The following is a 17,404-nucleotide window of genomic DNA, read 5'->3' as shown; positions in this document are numbered from 1 at the left end:
CTAAGCCTTAACTGATACCTTCAATTTCACAATTTAACAAAACAACAGAGCTTAACAGTATTTAACCTAACTTAAAATATATGACTTAGCAATTTAACAGAGGAATAACATTTAATATTCAACTTAGCTAATAAAGTAAATTAAACTTAATACCTTAGGAAAAGAACAACTCTTAGTAGCATTTAACTTTACTTAGACCTTGTGATTTAACCTTACCTACAGGCCTCACTGACTCAGCTATCCAAGGCACTCAGACCCCTCAGAGAGCAGCATTTCTGCCACATTTCCCCAGCACAGGCACTCCTGTGTGCACACAGACACAAAGAGTCAGTGCAAGGCACCTGGGAGAAATTCCCCTGAGGGCAGGAAATGCTCCCTGTGGATCCTTTGGCATCTCCCCAGCGGGTGAAGGGTTGAGCATGGAGGAGTGGGGGGATCGGCCCAGGCTCCGTCATTGTTGGGGATCCCCGAGTGCAGCAAACGGGAGAGTTCCCAGCTGGGAGAGGCCCCACTCAGAGGGAGTCGCTGGCCCAGGAGAGCTCCAAGGGCTCCTTTTGGAGCGCTGTTTGCAGGGCCCCAAGAGAGGGGCTTCAGTCCCAGCAATGGTTCATCCTGGCCATACTTGGCATCCACAGCTTTCTTTGGCAGGGTGAGAACAGGGATGTTGTGCCACTGAGGGAACAAAACCAGCTCCCAGGGCTGCTCCTCCAGAAAGCAGGAGCTGGTTGGGCAGCAGCAGTGCCTGGAGCAGACAGTGTTTGTGATGAGCTGCAGAGGAGCTGAGCCCAGGGGCTGTTGGCCAAGGCCGAGCCCCAAGGAGCATTTCTCAGCTGGCAGGGCGGGCTGAGAAGGGGAGGGGGGAATGCAGCAGCACAGGGCCCATGGAACCAAGGGACCGTTGTGACACTGTGGGGCCTCATTGAATTATGGAGAGCACTGTGACATTGCAAGGACTCATGGAATGAAGGCGACCATACTGGTGCGGTGTGGCTCAATGGAATGTAAGGATCATTGTGTCACTGAGAGGCCCCATCAAACCAAGGGTCCATTGTGACAACACAGGGCCTCATGGCACTGTGGAGACCATTGTGACACTTTGGGGGGTCATGGAACCAAGGAGCCATTGTGACACTGCGAGACCCCATGGAGCCAAAGGTCCATTGTGACATTGCAAGGCCTCATGGAATCATGGAGACACCATTAAGACACTTAATGGCCTCATGGAGCCATGGGGCCATTGTGACACTGTGGGGCACCATGGAACCAAGGAGACCATTGTGACACTATGAGGCCCCATGAAATAAGCAAACCATTGTGACACTCTGAGGCCTCATGGAACCAAGAGGCCTTTTTGTACTATGGGGCACCATGGAATCATGAGACCATTGTGACACTGGGGGGACCCATGGGATCATGGAGACCATTGTGATGCTATGAGGGCCCATGGAATAAGCAAAGCATTGTGACACTGTGAGGCTTCATGGAACCAGTGAGACCATTGTGACCCCTGGGGGTCCCCAAGACGGTCATTGTGATGCTGTGGGGCCTCATGAAACCAAGAGGCCTTTGTGACACTGCAGGGCTGCATGGAACCAAAGCTCCAGGGTGACACAGAGGGGCCTCCTGTTATCAATTGTGACACTGCAGAGCCAAAGGAGACCATTGTGACACTGCAAACCCCCAGGGTCCAAAGGTCCATTGTGACATTGAGGGGCTTATGGAACAGAGGAGTCCCGTGACACTGTGGGGCCTGTGGAACCACGGAGATCATTGTGACACTGCAAGGCCTCATGGAATAAGTGGGACCATGGTGACACTGCAGAGCCTTATGGAACCTAGGGGCCACTGTGACACTGTGGGACCCCATCAAACCAAGGGTCCATTGTGATACTGCAGGACTTTGCCATTGTGACACTGCTGGACCCCATAGAAACCAGGAAACCAGTAACCATTATGGCACTGTGGGGCCTCACAGATCCAAGGCACCATTGTGACACTGTGGGGCCCCCAAAACCAAGGGAGCACAGAACAGGTGTGGCTGCTTTGGCCTCCCATGGGCTGCCTGATTGGTCCAGCTGACCTTGGCATGTTGAGGGTCTCTTCTCTTCTGCTATTAATGCACTGGGGCTCCGTGCTTTCCTTCCTATGGAAAAGAACTGTCCTTCTCCTCCAGGCACCCTGGCCAGATTTGGGATTTCACTTCCAAATTTCCTTATATCCAGGGATTATTCCAGTAGGAATATTGTCATGACAGGTCTGGCTGGCAACGGTTTCACAATGGTCACCTCTCATCTGTCCCCAAAACTCTGGGGAAGGCTCCATGCTTTCCTTCCTATGGGAAAGAATTGTCCTGCTTCTCCAGGTGCCCATGGCTGAGATTGGGGTTCCACCTTCAAAATTCCCTTAATTGAAAGACTGATCCCAGACAAAATCTGCAATTCTTGGGAAGACTGTCTGGCCATGGCCTACTTAGGCTCTCACCTGCCTTCCAAACACTGGGGCTCTGTGCTTTCCTTCCCATGGAAAAGAACTGTCCTTCTTGTGCTGGCGCCCATGGCCAGAATGGAATTCCACCTCCAACATTGCCTTACTGTGAGAGACTGGAGGAGATTGTTGGCTCAAAACATTTCATGTGTGGAGGAGGAAGGGGCAGGTCCAGCCTTGCCCTGCCCTGGAACCCCAGCCCTGCCCTGCCCTGGAACCCCAATCCCCCCAGAGCCTCTATCCCAGCCCAGCAGTGGCTGCCAGTCCCTGGCACAGCACAGGCAATGCTCCACAGCCACCTCTGCAGCCCCAGCCCAGCTCCTGAGGGACCAAATGAGCCCAAGCCCCACCTGGGGGAAGGGCCCAGGGAGACCAAGGGCTATTGAAGGCTGACCACAAGGCAAGCACACATCTTGACCCTGCATCCTCTTGGAATTTCCATCGGAACTGCACTGGAATCCAGGAGTTGGAAGCTCTGTGTGTGCTTCTCTAAATCGTATTTGTCTTTTTCCTATTCCCTCTTTCTGCAAAATTTGAGTAACTTAAAATGGAACAGGCTTAGAGTTTGTGAAGTTGAATGAGCAAAGTTAATGTTATGAGAAGTGTTTCTTGTTGATTGACTGTTGTATTAAACCTTTGGCCAAAGTTTCTCTGATATTCTAAAGTTGCCAGTAAAGTTCCTTTTTTGTTGTTTAGAGCTCCTGAGAATCTCTTGCTGACATTTCTCCAGTGCGTCCAACTCAGTGTACACAAACAACTGTAATTCCTTTTAAATGTCTCCTTGTGAGAGTTTTTTAGTGGATGGGGGTCAGGGCTTGTCTGTGCTGCTTGGCCCAGTCCAGGCAGGGCTTTCCCAGCCCCATTCCACACTCCATTGCCCAGCTGGAGCCGCTGGTGCCTCTGAGTTGTGCTGCCCCAGCCCCAGGGACGCTCTCCTTGTCTGCCCATTCCCCCACGGTCTCTGGGCAGGGATGGCCTCACTGGGGGCTGCTGACATCCTCAGCAACTTGGAGGCTGCTGCTGAATTTCCCTGCTCCAGAGGCTTGTTCAGCCTTCAGCTCTTCAGTGCAGGAATTCAGTGTCCCAGGGCTCATGAACATTCAGAACACCTGAACAAGCCAAGCCTCTGGGAATCATTTGATTTTAATTTTCAAATCATTTGTGGGTAATTAGACAGATCTCAGTAGTCCATCCAAAGTGAATGCAATATATTTAAAAAGTCAGAGAGAATAGATTTTTTAGGTCCTGTTTAGGTTTTTTTTTTCCTCTTAATTCATTGATATGTGCAATCTCCAAATGACACTGAATCCAAGTACTGGTCCAGAGGCTTGTTCAGCCTTCAGCTCTTCAGTGCAGGAATTCAGTGTCCCAGGGCTCATGAACATTCAGAACAGCTTAACAGGCCAAGCCTCTGGGAATAATATGATTTCAGTTTCCAAATCTTGTGTGGTTAATAAGAGAGATTTCAGAAGTGCATTCAACTGAATATGTTCTATTTAAAAAAAACAGTGAGAAAATAGTTTTAGGTACAGTTTAGGTTTGTTTCTTTTTCCCCTGTTAATAGCAATCTCCAATTGACACTGAATCCAAGTACCTCCTCATGCAGTTTGAACAGATATGAAAATCAAGACCCTTCCTGGCTGACAATCAATCAGACTCTGTCCCTACCCCCACCCCACCATTTCCCCCATCCAAGCCCTGGCATTCAGAGCAGCCTTGTGCAAATCTGAGCTCCCTCCAGCCCAGGCTGCACCTGCAGCTTTCAGCTCCTTGGCTCCAACTCCCACCTGCTTTCCTTGGAGAAGGAGCTGCCTGAGACACAGAGGGATGTTCATTTCTTGTCAGCCAACAAAGCCAATGGAAGGCACAGCTCCATCAAATGCAAAAGTCATTCTTCTCCCTGGCTCTGCCCTGCCCCTGATCCCCCCAGCCTTTCCAGTTTCCTTCATCCCTACATTGCCAGGGTCTCTCTGGGACAAGGGAATTCTGCTCTGGCTATGGAGGGAGGTCCAAGTGCAGCCACTGGAGTGGGAACCACAACTCATCAGGTTTGTGTCCTTTGGGGGTCAGGAACTGCTGAGACTCAGAGGCACAGAAAGTTTCTCTTCATGGCCAACAGACCATGGTTGAACAGGACACAATTTAATAACAATCACACTCTTCCCCGAGCCATGTGCAACATCCCAGCAGTGCCTGAGGAGTCTACCACCCACAACAGCCCCTAAAAACAAAGAGGGCTGGGAAGGATGGACACATTTCAAGAAAGTAATCTTAAGGGGGAAGGAGCAGCCTGTCCCAGTGTGGCAAAAGACAAGCAAGTGAGGAAAATGACTGTCCTGGCTGCGCATGCAGCTTTTGTGGGAAGTCAAGGGTAAAATGGACTGACAACTCAGGAAGTGTTTAAGGATGTCATTAGGTTATGCAGAAAGAAAAGTTGAGAGTTGAAAACTGAATCAGAACTTAACCTATCAGCTTCTGTAAAAAATAAAAATGTTTTTATAAAAAAAAAATATAGCAAAAGGAGGGAGAAGGAGAACCTCTACTCTTCGTTCGATGCAGTGGGGAATACAGTAACTAAAGATAAGGAAAAGGCTGAGCTACTTTACACTTGTTTGTCTCAATTTTCAATATTAGGACAGGTTGTCCTCAGGACAAGTGTTCTCCTGAGCTGGTAGATGGGCACAGGGAGCAGAACAGCCCCCTGGAATCCAGGAGGAAGCAGCTGGGGACCTGCTGAGCCACTCAGATGCTCACAGGTGTATGGGATCAGATGGGATCCATCCTAGGGGGATGAGGGAGCTGTGGATGAGCTCCCCAGGCTGCTCTCCATGATGTACCATCAGTCCTGGCTCAGCAGGGAGGTCCCAGAGCACTGGAGGTGCCAGTGTGAGCCCATCCCCAGGAAGGGGTGGAAGGAGGAGCTGGGGAACTCCAGGCCTGTCAGCCTGACCTGGGTGCCTGGCAAGGTTATGGAACAGATCACCTTGAGTGCCATCACAGGGCACCCACAGGATGGCCCAGGGATCAGAGCCAGCCAGCGTGGATTTAGGGCTGGCAGGTCCTGCCTGACCAACCTGGTCTCCTTTTATGCCCAGGTGACCCACCTGTGGATGGGGGAAAGGCTGTGGATGTTGTGTGCCTGGACTCCAGCAGAGCCTTTGACTCTGTCTCTGACAGCATTCCCTGGAAAAGCTGCAGCCCACGGCTTGGGCAGGTTCCCTCCTGGCTGGGAGATTTAAGAGCTGGCTGGAGGCTGGGCCCAGAGAGTGGTGGGCATGGTGCTGCACCCAGCTGGTGTCCAGGCACTGGTGCTGTCCCCAGGGATCTGTGCTGGGCCCAGTCCTGTTTAATATTTTCACTGATGATCTGGGTGAGGGGATCGAGTGCAGCATTCACAAATTGCAGATGGCACCAAGCTGGGTGTGAGTGTGGATCTGCTGGAGGGCAGGACAAGAAGACCCAGCCTTAAGCTGCACCAGGGGAGGCTCAGGCTGGACAATAGGAAGGAGTTCTTCACAGAAAGGGTGAGTGGGAACTGGAATGGGCTGGCCAGGGGGGAGGTGGCAGAGTCACTGTCCCTCTCCAATGGCACTCAGTGGCATGGTCTGGGTGACAAGGCAGTATTAGGGCATTGGTTGGACTTGATGATCCCAAAGGTCTTTTCCAGCCTATTTGATTCTTTCATTCTCTGATGATTGGGACACTCTGGGGCCATTGTGACACTGCAGGGCCTCGTGGAACTAAGAGGACCATGGTGACACCATGCAGCCCCACAGAACCAGGGGTCCATAGTGGTGCTGTGGGGCCAAATGGAACCAGGGAGTGCCCCATGACACTCTGGGTCCTCGTGGAACCACAGAGGCCATTGTGGCACTGCAGGGCCTCGTGTAACCAAGGGGTTTCACCATTTTGACACTGCAAAACCAAGGAGACCATTGGGAGACTGCAGGGCCCAGTGGAACCAAGGGGCCGTTCTGACACTGCGGGGCCTCATGGCACCAAGGGGACATTGTGACACTGCAGGATCCTGTGTAACCAAGGGGCCACTGTGACACGATGGGGCCTCAAGGGATCTGGAAGAACATTGTGACACTGTGTGGCCTTGTGGAAACAAGGAGTCCATTGTGAGACTGAGGGGACTTGTGGAACCACAGAGACCATGGTGACAGTGTGGGACCTCGTGTGGCCATGGGGCCATTGTGACACCCTGGGGCCCCATGGAACCAAGGGGAACCATGGTCATATTTTGAGGCCCCATGGAACCAAGGAGACCAGTGTGACAGTGCAGGGCCTGGTGTAACCAAGAGGCCATTGTGACACTGAGGGGCCCCATGGAACCAAGGACATCTTTGTAAATGTCACCAAGCTGGATGTGAGTGTTGATCTGCTGGAGGGTCGGAGGGCTCTGCACAGTGACTTGACAGGCTGGATCCAGGGCCCAAATCCAACAAGGTGAGGTTTAACAAATACAAGTGCCAGGCCCTGATATTTGGTCCCAGTGCTACAGGCCTAGGACAGAGTTCCAGGAGAGTTCCAGGACCGCAGCCAGGCAGAAAGGCACCTGCAGGGACTGATGGACAGCAGGCTGGACATGAGGCAGCAGTATGCCCAGGTGGGCAAGAAGGCCAATGGCTCCTGGCCTGGATCAGGAATGGTGTGGCCAGCAGGAGCAGGACTGCTGTGCTCGGCACTGATCTGCCCCAGCTCTGCACACAGACATTGCTGCTGCAGCTCCAGAGAAGGGAACAAAAGGGCATCTCTGCAGAAAACTCTGCTTGGAGATCCTTTAGTTCCTGTAAATACACCAAGAACACAACCCCCCATTGACACAGTCTCTGGCAAAAGAGAAGTTGGAGAGAACCAAAATGGAATGGAGAGAAATGGCACAAACAAGTATACTTCTTTGTGGAAAATATTAAAATATAAAACAAAGAAAAAGAATCTCCAAAATGAAACCAACAAGAAGTATCAAAGACGACTTTTATTACAAGTAATTTGCAGAAATTGACCTGCAGTTTAATGGTCCTGAAACCATCCAGTCATCAGTCTCCTCACTGCAGCCTTGAGCTCCTGGTTCCTCAGGCTGTAGATGAGGGGGTTCAGGGCTGGAGGCACCACCAAGTACAGAACTGACAGGGCCAGATCCAGGGACGGGGAGGACAAAGAGGAGGGCTTCAGGTAGGCAAATGAAGCAGTGCTGAGGAACAGAGAGAGCACGGCCAGGTGAGGGAGGCAGGTGGAAAAGGCTTTGTGCCGTCCCTGCTCAGAGGGGATCCTCAGCACAGCCTTGAAGATCTGCACATAGGAGAAAACCATGAACAAAAAACAGCCAAATACCAAACAGGAACTTACAGCAATGAGTCCCAATTCCCTGAGGTGGGATTTGGAGCAGGAGAGCTTGAGGATCTGAGGCACCTCACAGAAGAACTGGCCCAGGGCATTGCCATGGCACAGGGGCAGGGAAAATGTATTGGCCGTGTGCAGCAGTGAATAGAGAAAGGCACTGGCCCAGGCAGCTGCTGCCATGTGGGCACAAGCTCTGCTGCCCAGGAGGGTCCCGTAGTGCAGGGGTTTGCAGATGGACACGTAGCGGTCGTAGCACATGATGGTCAGGAGGGAAAGCTCTGCTGAGATGAAGAACACAAAGAAAAAGAGCTGTGCAGCACATGCAGTGTAGGAGATGTTGCTGGTGTCCCAGAGGGAATTGTGCATGGCTTTGGGGACAGTGGTGCAGATGGAGCCCAGGTCAGCGAGGGCCAGGTTGAGCAGGAAGAAGAACATGGGCGTGTGCAGGTGGTGGCCGCAGGCTACGGCGCTGATGATGAGGCCGTTGCCCAGGAGGGCAGCCAGGGAGATGCCCAGCAAGAGGCAGAAGTGCAGGAGCTGCAGCTGCCGCGTGTCTGCCAATGCCAGCAGCAGGAAGTGCCTGATGGAGCTGCTGTTGGACATTTGCTGGGACTGCACATGGGCACCTGTTCATGGAGAAAGGACAGTGACAAGTCAGGAGAGGCTGCTTTGGGCCAAACCTGGGCCATTCCCTGCAGACTGTCCCACTGGGAGTCACCCAGCCTTGCTCCTGCTCTGGGAAAACCTTCACCCAGGTCCCTGCCTGAGCTCCAGTTGTGCTGGCTGAGTGTGCCAGGAGCAGCCAGGGCTGTGCATGGGGGCTCCCAAGGATCCATCCCTGCCCCACTGCCCTGGGTTTGTGGCCATGTGACAGAGGGACAAAACTAGATGTTAAGGATTTGTCAGGGGAATCACTCCTAATGCAGACAGGCTTGGTAGCATCTGCACTCCTAGTTCTAAAGGAAATAGATGGCACGAGTTGGTTTTAGAAATTGTTTTCCTACCCACACATCATTCCTGGCTCTCTGAGGTCAGAAATCGCCAGCATTTCTGCTGCACTCAGAGTTGGCCACTGAGAGATGGGAGAGGCAAAGGATTCCCCATGGCTCAGGGAAGGTGAGGGGCTGGATGGGCTTGTTCCCAACTGCCCTGGCTTTGCACCTTGGGCTGCAATCAGAGCACAATCACACTCCTGGGTCACCCTGGGATAAACCAGACCCTGCCCAGAGCAGAGGGATCCCTGAGTGTCTCACCCTCTCTCAAGGTCTCTGGGCAAGGTCTCAGCACCCTCTTGTGCCAAGGACACTCACGGCTCCCTGGGCAAACCCAGCAGCATTTCCTCAGCTGTGGCAGCTCTGCCCTTCCCCGTGGGACATTCAGGGAACTCCCAGAGGCTCTGGCACAGATTTGCACCCAGGAGGGCAGCTCAGAGCCTGGCAGGGCACAGCAAGGAGATCCCTGGCTGTGCCCATGATGGGATCACAGGGAGGGGGCTCAGCTCATTCCCCTTTGCCATGGACTGCTTTGCCCACAGCCCCACAGGTGCCAGGGAAGCTTGGACACCCCATTCCCATGGACCGCCCTGCCTGGCAGGAATGCCAAGGGCAGTGCCTGACTCAGCTGCTGCAGATGCCAGAGCCTCCCTGAGAGCAGCAGATAACAGTGCCAATGTCAGGGCAGGGCAGAACCAAGAGCAGATGTTGTGGTGCTGTGCCTGAGAGGGCAGGGCAGAGACAGCCGGGCACTCAGGACAGTGTTCCCATGCCCAGCTGTGCCCGGCACCTCCCACACACCAACAGTGCCCTCCTGCCCCAGCCCTGCTCTCTTCAGCCCCCTCTCCTTCCCTGAGCATCTCCCTGGGCCTGGACATTCCCTCCTGAGAGGAGCCTTGTCCCTGCCAGCGCTCACAGAGCCCATCCCAGCCTGTGTGCCCTGGCTGGGGCCCTACAGAAACCTGCCTGTGTGCAGGGCCCTGGCTGGGGCAGGCTCTGTGTGCAGCTGGGCAAGGGCAGCTCAGGAGAGCCCTGCTGGGCCCTGCAAAGGTGATGCTGCTGCTGTGCAGGGCTGAGGAGTGGCTGAGGGCCCTTTGGGAGGCTCCCAGCAGAGACACTGACCACCCAAAGTTACAGTTCTGGACTCTCTGTAAAAGTTCAAACATTCCTTTGGTGATCCTGTGTGTCCCTTTCAATTTAGAATGTTTTGGGATTCTGGGATAACAATTCCTGTTCTGCTTCTCTTATCCCCCTGCTGTCTATAATCCAAAGGAAAAAAAAACCCCTTGCAACAGTGTTACAACAGTAAAGTAAAAACCAGACATTAATTGGAAGCTGTCAGGTGTCCCAGTGGGGATGGAGCACACCCGGGGCCTGATTTCAACAATTTATTAAGGTTGATTAATTAGGATATTTAACAGGAACATCCAATAGGAGATTCAGTTGCCCTGGTTACAGGGCCATTGTGTTACACACCCCCTGCTCAACCTGTTGGAATAGGTCCAAAGGCTTCTTTGCCAAAAATTTTTGTTATGACTGCTGACATTCTGGTCAATTAAAAAAATGGTTTTGTTCCTGATAATAAGGTTCTCTTCCTGATAATAAGACAGTATTTCAGGAAGGTATTTAGACAGTGAGCTTATTGTTCTAAAATCTAAGAGAAAGGTTAGGAAACGTACTAGAGTTAATTATTATAATTATATAAGTATGTAATATTAGTTTATTATAGTTAATTAGGAATTTAGTAGTGTTAAGTAAGGATTGTAGATTTATAACTATATAATATTAAGTTACAGAGCTATGAATATATGAAAAATGTGTAAAATGCAAAAATCTTTTCGCCATCACCCCAACTTTCCCATCCTTCTCCAAGAACGAAATTGAAAACACTCTCAGGAAAGCTCCTGATCTTTCCAGCAATCCCAGGCTTACCTTCTTTGGGAAGTGCCCTCTGCAGCTGGTCTGGAGCTGGGAGCAGCCCTGCCCCACCCAGCCCCTCTCAGCAGCAGCCCCTGCCCTGCTCAGGGCAGCTCCTTCCCCCCAGAGCTTCTGCCCAGCGCTGGGAGCAGTTGCCAGGGCTGGCTGAGAGCTGTCCCTGGCAGGCAGCAGAGTCCCTGCCCCAGCACAGCGTCCTGGGCTGCAGGACCCTGCTCTGCAGGACAGCCCTGGGCACCCCTGGCTGCAGCCCCGGCTGCTCAGCCCTGCAGCAGAGCCTGGCAACAGGAGCTGCCTTGGGCTGTGCCTGGGCTGGGGCAGCAGGGAAAGCCAGCCCTGCCCTAGGGCCACAGCCCTGCCCTGGAGCAGCCCTGAGAGTCCTCCTGAAAGGTCCTAAAAGCTCTGGGCTGTGCCAGCTCCAGGAGATCCCTGCAGGAACTGCGGCTTCTCTTCCCACAGCCAGGGAATGACTGTTTCAAACCTGGGATGATTTCTGCTCTAGTGAGCCCTGAGTGAGCTCTGCTCTGTGCTCCCAGCCCAGGCTGAGTTTAACCCCTCTGTGCCTCTGTGCTGTGCCCGGGCTGGCTGCAGGCAGTGCCCCAGCCCTGCTGGGCTGGCACAAGAGCTGCTCCTGCCCAGAGCTGTCTCTCTGAAGCGCTGCCCTTGCCAGGAGCCGCCTCTGTGCCAGGAGCCTCTCTGCAGGTTTTTCAAAGGATTTCAGGTTTTTCTTTTGTCTTGGAGTCTCTGAGAGGTTTGTGCAATCATGGCCTCCAATTATCTGCTGTAATTAGTCCCTGGAGAGGCTTTGTCAGTAACAACACTCAGTGGGGCTCATTAATACTTCAAGGTACTTCAGTTTTTTAAGGTACTTGGTGTTTCCCTTTTGATACAGACTCTGTGAGAGGTTTGTGCAATCATGGCCCCAATTATCTGCTTTAATGAGTCCCTGGAGAGCTTTGTACTGACACTCAGTGGGGCTCATTAATGCCTTGAGATACTCAAGGTTTTTAAGGTACTTTGGATTTTTCTTTCCACACCGAGTCTCTGAGAGGTTTTTCAGCCATCCTGGCCTCCAATTCTGTCCTCCAAGGACTCCATGAGGAGCCTGTGTTGGGGATGGACCGCAGTGGGACCCATGCATGCCTTGAGACACTTTGAGGGAAACTTGGATGCTCAATATGAGTGTGTAGCAAGCTTCGTTTATTGAAGAGAGCATCAAACTTTTATGCACAACAAGCAATAAGCACATACATATTTTGCAAGCTAAGCAATCTATTGGCTATACTACAATATCAACTCTTCCTCATACCTTAGGGATTACATCTTTCTTTTCTCATGTCTCTCTCACTGCTTGTTATTGTACCACAGCTATGCTCAAGGACACAGTGTTTTGCAGGTGCAGAGACCCAGATTAGCTGCATCCTCCCGATTCTTGGTCCAGAACGTGGCCCCTGTCACGTAGCCATTCCTCCACACCTTATTCTCTTCCCCTCTGATTTTCCCACACCCTCCCCAGGCCCTGCTCCAGAGTAGTGTTGGCCATGCCACCCTGGTTCCTCCTTTCCAAGATGGTGATGGCCACACCACTTGGAACCTGTTCTCCTGCTCTTCACCTTCTCTTCCTGGCCCTGATCTTGCCTCTGGCTCCACCTCTGGAGGTTGTGACCACTCCATCACAGGACACGTCTGTTCCAGGGAAGATGGAACCAGAAACCCCACTGCAGAAACCTTCTTTTGTTTACTCCCCCAAAATGGTGATGCCCATAACCCTCCTAGCAGAGCCCCAGACAACTTGCTACAGTGACCCAGCACAAACATCAGGGCTTCCACGCCTTCTCTTGAGAGGATCTCCCACTTCATTGCCTCTGCCGGCACCATAGGGCCCCTCCAAAGCCAGGCCAGTCCATCAAACAGTTTGGGACCTGTGTTTCAGCATCGAGAGCCTCCTTTGAATGCGGCCACTGCCATCCAGACTCCCCAAAGAAACTTTGTGTTTCACCAAATTGTGCCTGTGCCAGTGCCCACCGCCATGGATTGCAGCAGCAGGCACCTCCAGCACGCCATGGCAAACTGCACTCAACAAAGTTTGACACCCAGAGCTCCCAAGCACAGCTGGTGGAGAAGGAGAAATCATCACCAAGCCTGCTCCAGACAGCAAATTAATGTAACTGTGCAAGTTTTCTGTAGAAACCCTAACACTTCCCTTTTTATTCCCCCTTCCTGGTAAATATATTTTCAGTTGTATTTAGATCATTTTAATTTTAAGCGAGTTCTAGATCATGTTTATATCACAAAAGATATGTTTGTTTGATTAACCTTTTCCAACCCCCCAGTCTTCATTAGAAAGGAGTAGCTTGATTTAATAGTACTAATTTAACTCATGTAAGCTATTAAATACCAGAATTATTATTTCATTTGTTAATGTTAATTTCGTTTTTACAGACTATTATTATCTCTTTTCATTTTAATATATACATAAATGTAAATAGTTCTCAACTAATGTTACAAGAAGTTAATATGACACAAACAATCCTAACTCCCATTACTCATGTTAAGTTTTTAAATCTCTTTATTTTAATTAATTGGAAAAATCAAGTTTCCAGAATACACTCTTTATACCCTATTATCCTTTATGGAAGGAACCCTGCAGAAAAACAATATCTCATGATAAATGTGTAAGTCTAATTTGATGCTTGATTTTTCACTGGTTTAAAAAGTTTTTTACAAATGATGAGTTTCATTTTGTGTTTTTATAAATTATGTGTTTTACTTTCGTACTTGATCTTGCAAATGACAATTTTTTGTTAGCAGAAAAATAACAGAAGTTTTAATTAGAGTGAAAAGCAAGTGAAAAGAAGGTGTGCATAAGCTGTTTGATTGTAAGTCAAGAAGTGATAGTATAGAATACTTGAAAGATGTTTAAAGGGAAGAGAAAAAGGGGAAAGAGGAAAAAAGGAAAAAGAGAAAGTAAGAGAGTGAGCAAAAAAGAGAAGGACTAATTTACTAAGAATAAGGGTATTAAGTTGAGAGCAAAGAAATGAAAGAAAAGGCTTAAGTGTTACTTTAATTATTACATTAAACTTACTTTCTTACCTATACCTTTTAATCTTCTTGTGTGTACCCCCTTCATGTTTAGTCTTTCCATTAAGATTGTTTATTGTCTCAAGTTTAGCTAAAATTATCAGTTTTATAATTGTTATTGTCATGTTAATAGTGTTTTACTGTTCATTATTATGTCCCTGGGAATCCCTTTATGAGTTGTCATAATCTATCTATAAGTTACCTCATAAGTATTAACTAATTTAAGGGCTATAACTTTAATTTTTCCCCTGTTTCTAAAAGAAAGAAAAAGGGGGAGGTATGGGGTTCCCCCGCCCCAGGAGGTGGGGATTCTACCCAGACAGAGAGCATCAGGCGAGGGGTGTGATTTAAAGAAGATTCCACCCCTCCATCCTGTGGGCTGTGACCCCGGAAGCCCAGGAAGAAACACTCCACTCCATTTTGTCAAATAAGGAATGGCCCCAGAATGTTCTTCTTTTCCTGTACTCCCATTAGTGTAAATTCTACTGCAATGTCCCTGCCTTAGTTTTTTCTATTGATCTTTTTTCCTTAGTTTTTTCCTTGATCCACCCCTTTGCAGTCCCCTGCTCCTCCTGCTATTGGACCCCAACCCTAAACACCACCCCTACCCTTTCATGTAAAATCCATGACCCTCCGCCCCTCGTTTCTTGTCTTGGTCCCTGGCACAATAAAGGATCCTGGGTTTTGCTAAACCCAGACCGGTCCTGTTGCCTTCCTGTCCCTGTTGGTCACCAGTGGCTGCCTGAGGTCTGAGACTCTGGGGCCTGGGGGAGTTGTTACACCACAGGCCCCTGGACCCGAATGCCAGCCCTTTGCCATGGGAAACCAAACTTACCACTCCAGTGTCCTGATGTCAGTTTGCAGGAGGCGCTTGGCACTGCCAGGGCAGCCTGAATTGGAGGTGGTGGCAGGTTGGATCTGGGAGACATCCTGAGCTGTTCGGGATTTCAGGAGGCAGCAGCCCAACTGGGGCCACAGGCCCCTGGGCTGAACGCAGGCCTTTCTCCATTGGAAACAAAACTCACCACCCCAGTTTCCTGATGTCATTTTGCAGAAGGAGCTTGGCACTGCCAGGGCAGCCCAAGTTGGAGGTGCTGGCAGCTTCGGTCTGGGAGATGCTGTGCGCCATTCGGAATTTCAGGAGGCGGCAGCGCAGTTGGGGCCATGGGCCCCTGGACACGAATGCCAACCCTTTTCATGGGAATCAAAACTCACCAATCCAGTTTCCTGATGTCAGTTTGCAGGAGGCGCTTGGCACTGCCAGGGCAGCCTGAGTTGGAGGTGGTGGCAGGTTGCCTCTGGGAGACACCCTGCGCTGTTCGGGATTTCAGGAGGCAGCACCCACTCGGGGTCACAGGCCCCTGGACATGAACACTGGTGGAGGAAAGATCCAATGTTAAAAGCATCACCCAGGCAATGCTCTTTTGACAAGTTCTGCCCTGAGCTTTCCTTAAGAAGATCTGAAACATTCAATGTCACCAGCAAAGGCTCCTGCAATGGCTGCAGGCCAGCAGAGCAGGGCTGTCAGCTGTGAAACAAGTGCTGCCACAAGCAGCAGCTCCCCCAGGGCAGCAAATCAAGAGCTGGGAAGGAGCTGATCTGACGGCCAAACCTCCTTAGCTCCTTCTGAAAGAGCAGGAACAGTTCCTCATTCCAGTGAGGTGGAATGCTGGGCAGCACAGCTCCAGGTGAGGACTGGACACAAGTTTGCTCCCACTGAGTGCTGTGATGGTTTCTGCAGGAGCTCTGGGCCCCTGTGCTTGCCATGCACAATGAGGAGAGAAGGAGCCAAGTGCACTGATGTGGAAAAAGGATATGTAAAAAGTTTTTAGAGCCTAATAGAAGGCCCACACAGTATGAATCTGTATATAAATCTTGAGACAAGAAATGCTGACTTAAAAATGCCATGGAATAGGACAGATATTGTTGAGAGAGAAATGGAGCTAGAAAAAAATTTCGAAAGATGGCCTTGCAAATAAGACTTTGGAAAAATAAAGCTATGAAAGATGCATTGTAGTGGAACCCACAAGGGGTAGTTTGAAATAATTGGCTTTAAGGCATCTACAACATGGCGTGGAAAAAAACAGATAGACCAAGAAACACTTAAAAGGTATTATAATTAGGAAATATTCAGCTTCTGATTGTGATGGTGTGAATTATAAGATCTGTATTGTCTCACCCTTCTCATGAGACTGAAAATGGAATAAAAGTTTTTAAAACACCTCTCAGTTGTCCCATTTCTAGGTCCTGAAAAGAGTATTATCCAACACACTGACACACCTTTGCCTCGAGCATAACCCAGCCTGCACCAAACACACTGAAAGTTTTCCCCTTTGGCCCGTGTCTTGAAACATCAGGTCTGCTGTTTGACAGCTCAGGTTGGTTTGGTGTCAAGGAGTTTCCCTCAGAAATACTGGGTTTGTCTTCCTCTGTGCCTTCCCCTCAGCAGCCTTGGGCATGCTCCTATGTGAAGCCATCTGTCTCACACAGTTTGAAACAATTTAAAACAGGACATTGTGCAATAAGTCATCTCCTCTATAGTGTTCCAACAATCCCTTTCCAGCAATAGAAAATTATTACTAATAGATGAAAGTGGGAAAAACCCCAACAGTTTATTGACAAACAGAATCCCCCATTGACACGTTTTCCAAGAAGGCGCCGGGTTCTCTCTCGGGAAGAACAGGAGCTGTCACGGAGCAGTTCCAGCAGCTGATGGAAGCTCGGTGGCTCGTCTGGCGTCGGTTTTCTCCCATGGCAGAGCTCCCTGGAACGGTCAGGGCAGGGGAAGCAGCTGGGCTGGAGCCTCTCGCTGTCTTTTCTCCCCGGCGTGGCTCAGCTCACAGACTCTCGGGCTGGGAGCGGGGCCGCTCCGCTTCTGCCGGCACCATGTCCCTGGGCTTGGACAAACAGTTTTCTGCCAGGAGAGCCCTGCACACTGCTCCACTGATCCCTCATAAAGGCCCAAACCAACTCCAAACACTCTGTCTGCAGCAGCTTTTCACAAAGGGCTGCAGAAATCCAGGACAGCTGCAAGTGAGTGTCGGAAGGCTCTTGTCTTGTTCCTGACAGCAGAATTCTTGATGATCTTATGCAATTTAATTCAGATGTAACATGAGAGCTGGGGTTTTTTTGTTAAAATATTTCATGATGAGTAACAAGCCTTGGGAGCATGAGGTACAGGACTGACATGAGAAAGCATGAGCATATCCTCCAAAGTGGCCAGTTTAATTGTCCATTTTATTATTCTTCTATTTACTCCACACTAATAAGGAAAACCAAGCTTTGCTTGGAGGCAAAACAGGCATGGGATACACTACAGTCCCTCGCAGGCTCACCAGGGCTGGCAGTGACAAAGCAGGCAGTCTGCTTCATTGTGAACCACTACAGAGCCACATCCCAATCTGGTTTAAGCAGCGTGGTATTATTAAGAGCTCCTTTTCTGCATGAGATACACAAAGGAGATCCCAAATGGTTTTCATGCAGGCATGCAGTAAAGAACTGGTCCTGCTATCCTAATGAAGGATGGCTTTGGCAATTACACTCTTCCCATTCATCTTTTGATGCAG

At 50.2% G+C, this 17,404-nt stretch overlaps 1 protein-coding gene across 1 annotated transcript; it reads right to left on the bottom strand.

Moving 5' to 3' along the window:
- Positions 1-7,500: 7,500 nt before the first annotated feature.
- Positions 7,501-8,433, bottom strand: LOC129131468 (olfactory receptor 14J1-like). The gene has a single exon (XM_054650458.2). It carries the CDS (start codon positions 8,431-8,433, stop codon positions 7,501-7,503), a length of 933 nt encoding a protein of 310 aa, XP_054506433.2.
- Between the last annotated feature and the right edge of the window lie 8,971 nt (positions 8,434-17,404).

Source organism: Agelaius phoeniceus, assembly GCF_051311805.1.
Source record: "Agelaius phoeniceus isolate bAgePho1 chromosome W unlocalized genomic scaffold, bAgePho1.hap1 SUPER_W_unloc_2, whole genome shotgun sequence".
Taxonomy (NCBI): domain Eukaryota; kingdom Metazoa; phylum Chordata; class Aves; order Passeriformes; family Icteridae; genus Agelaius; species Agelaius phoeniceus.
This window is presented reverse-complemented; position numbering and strand designations above follow the sequence as displayed.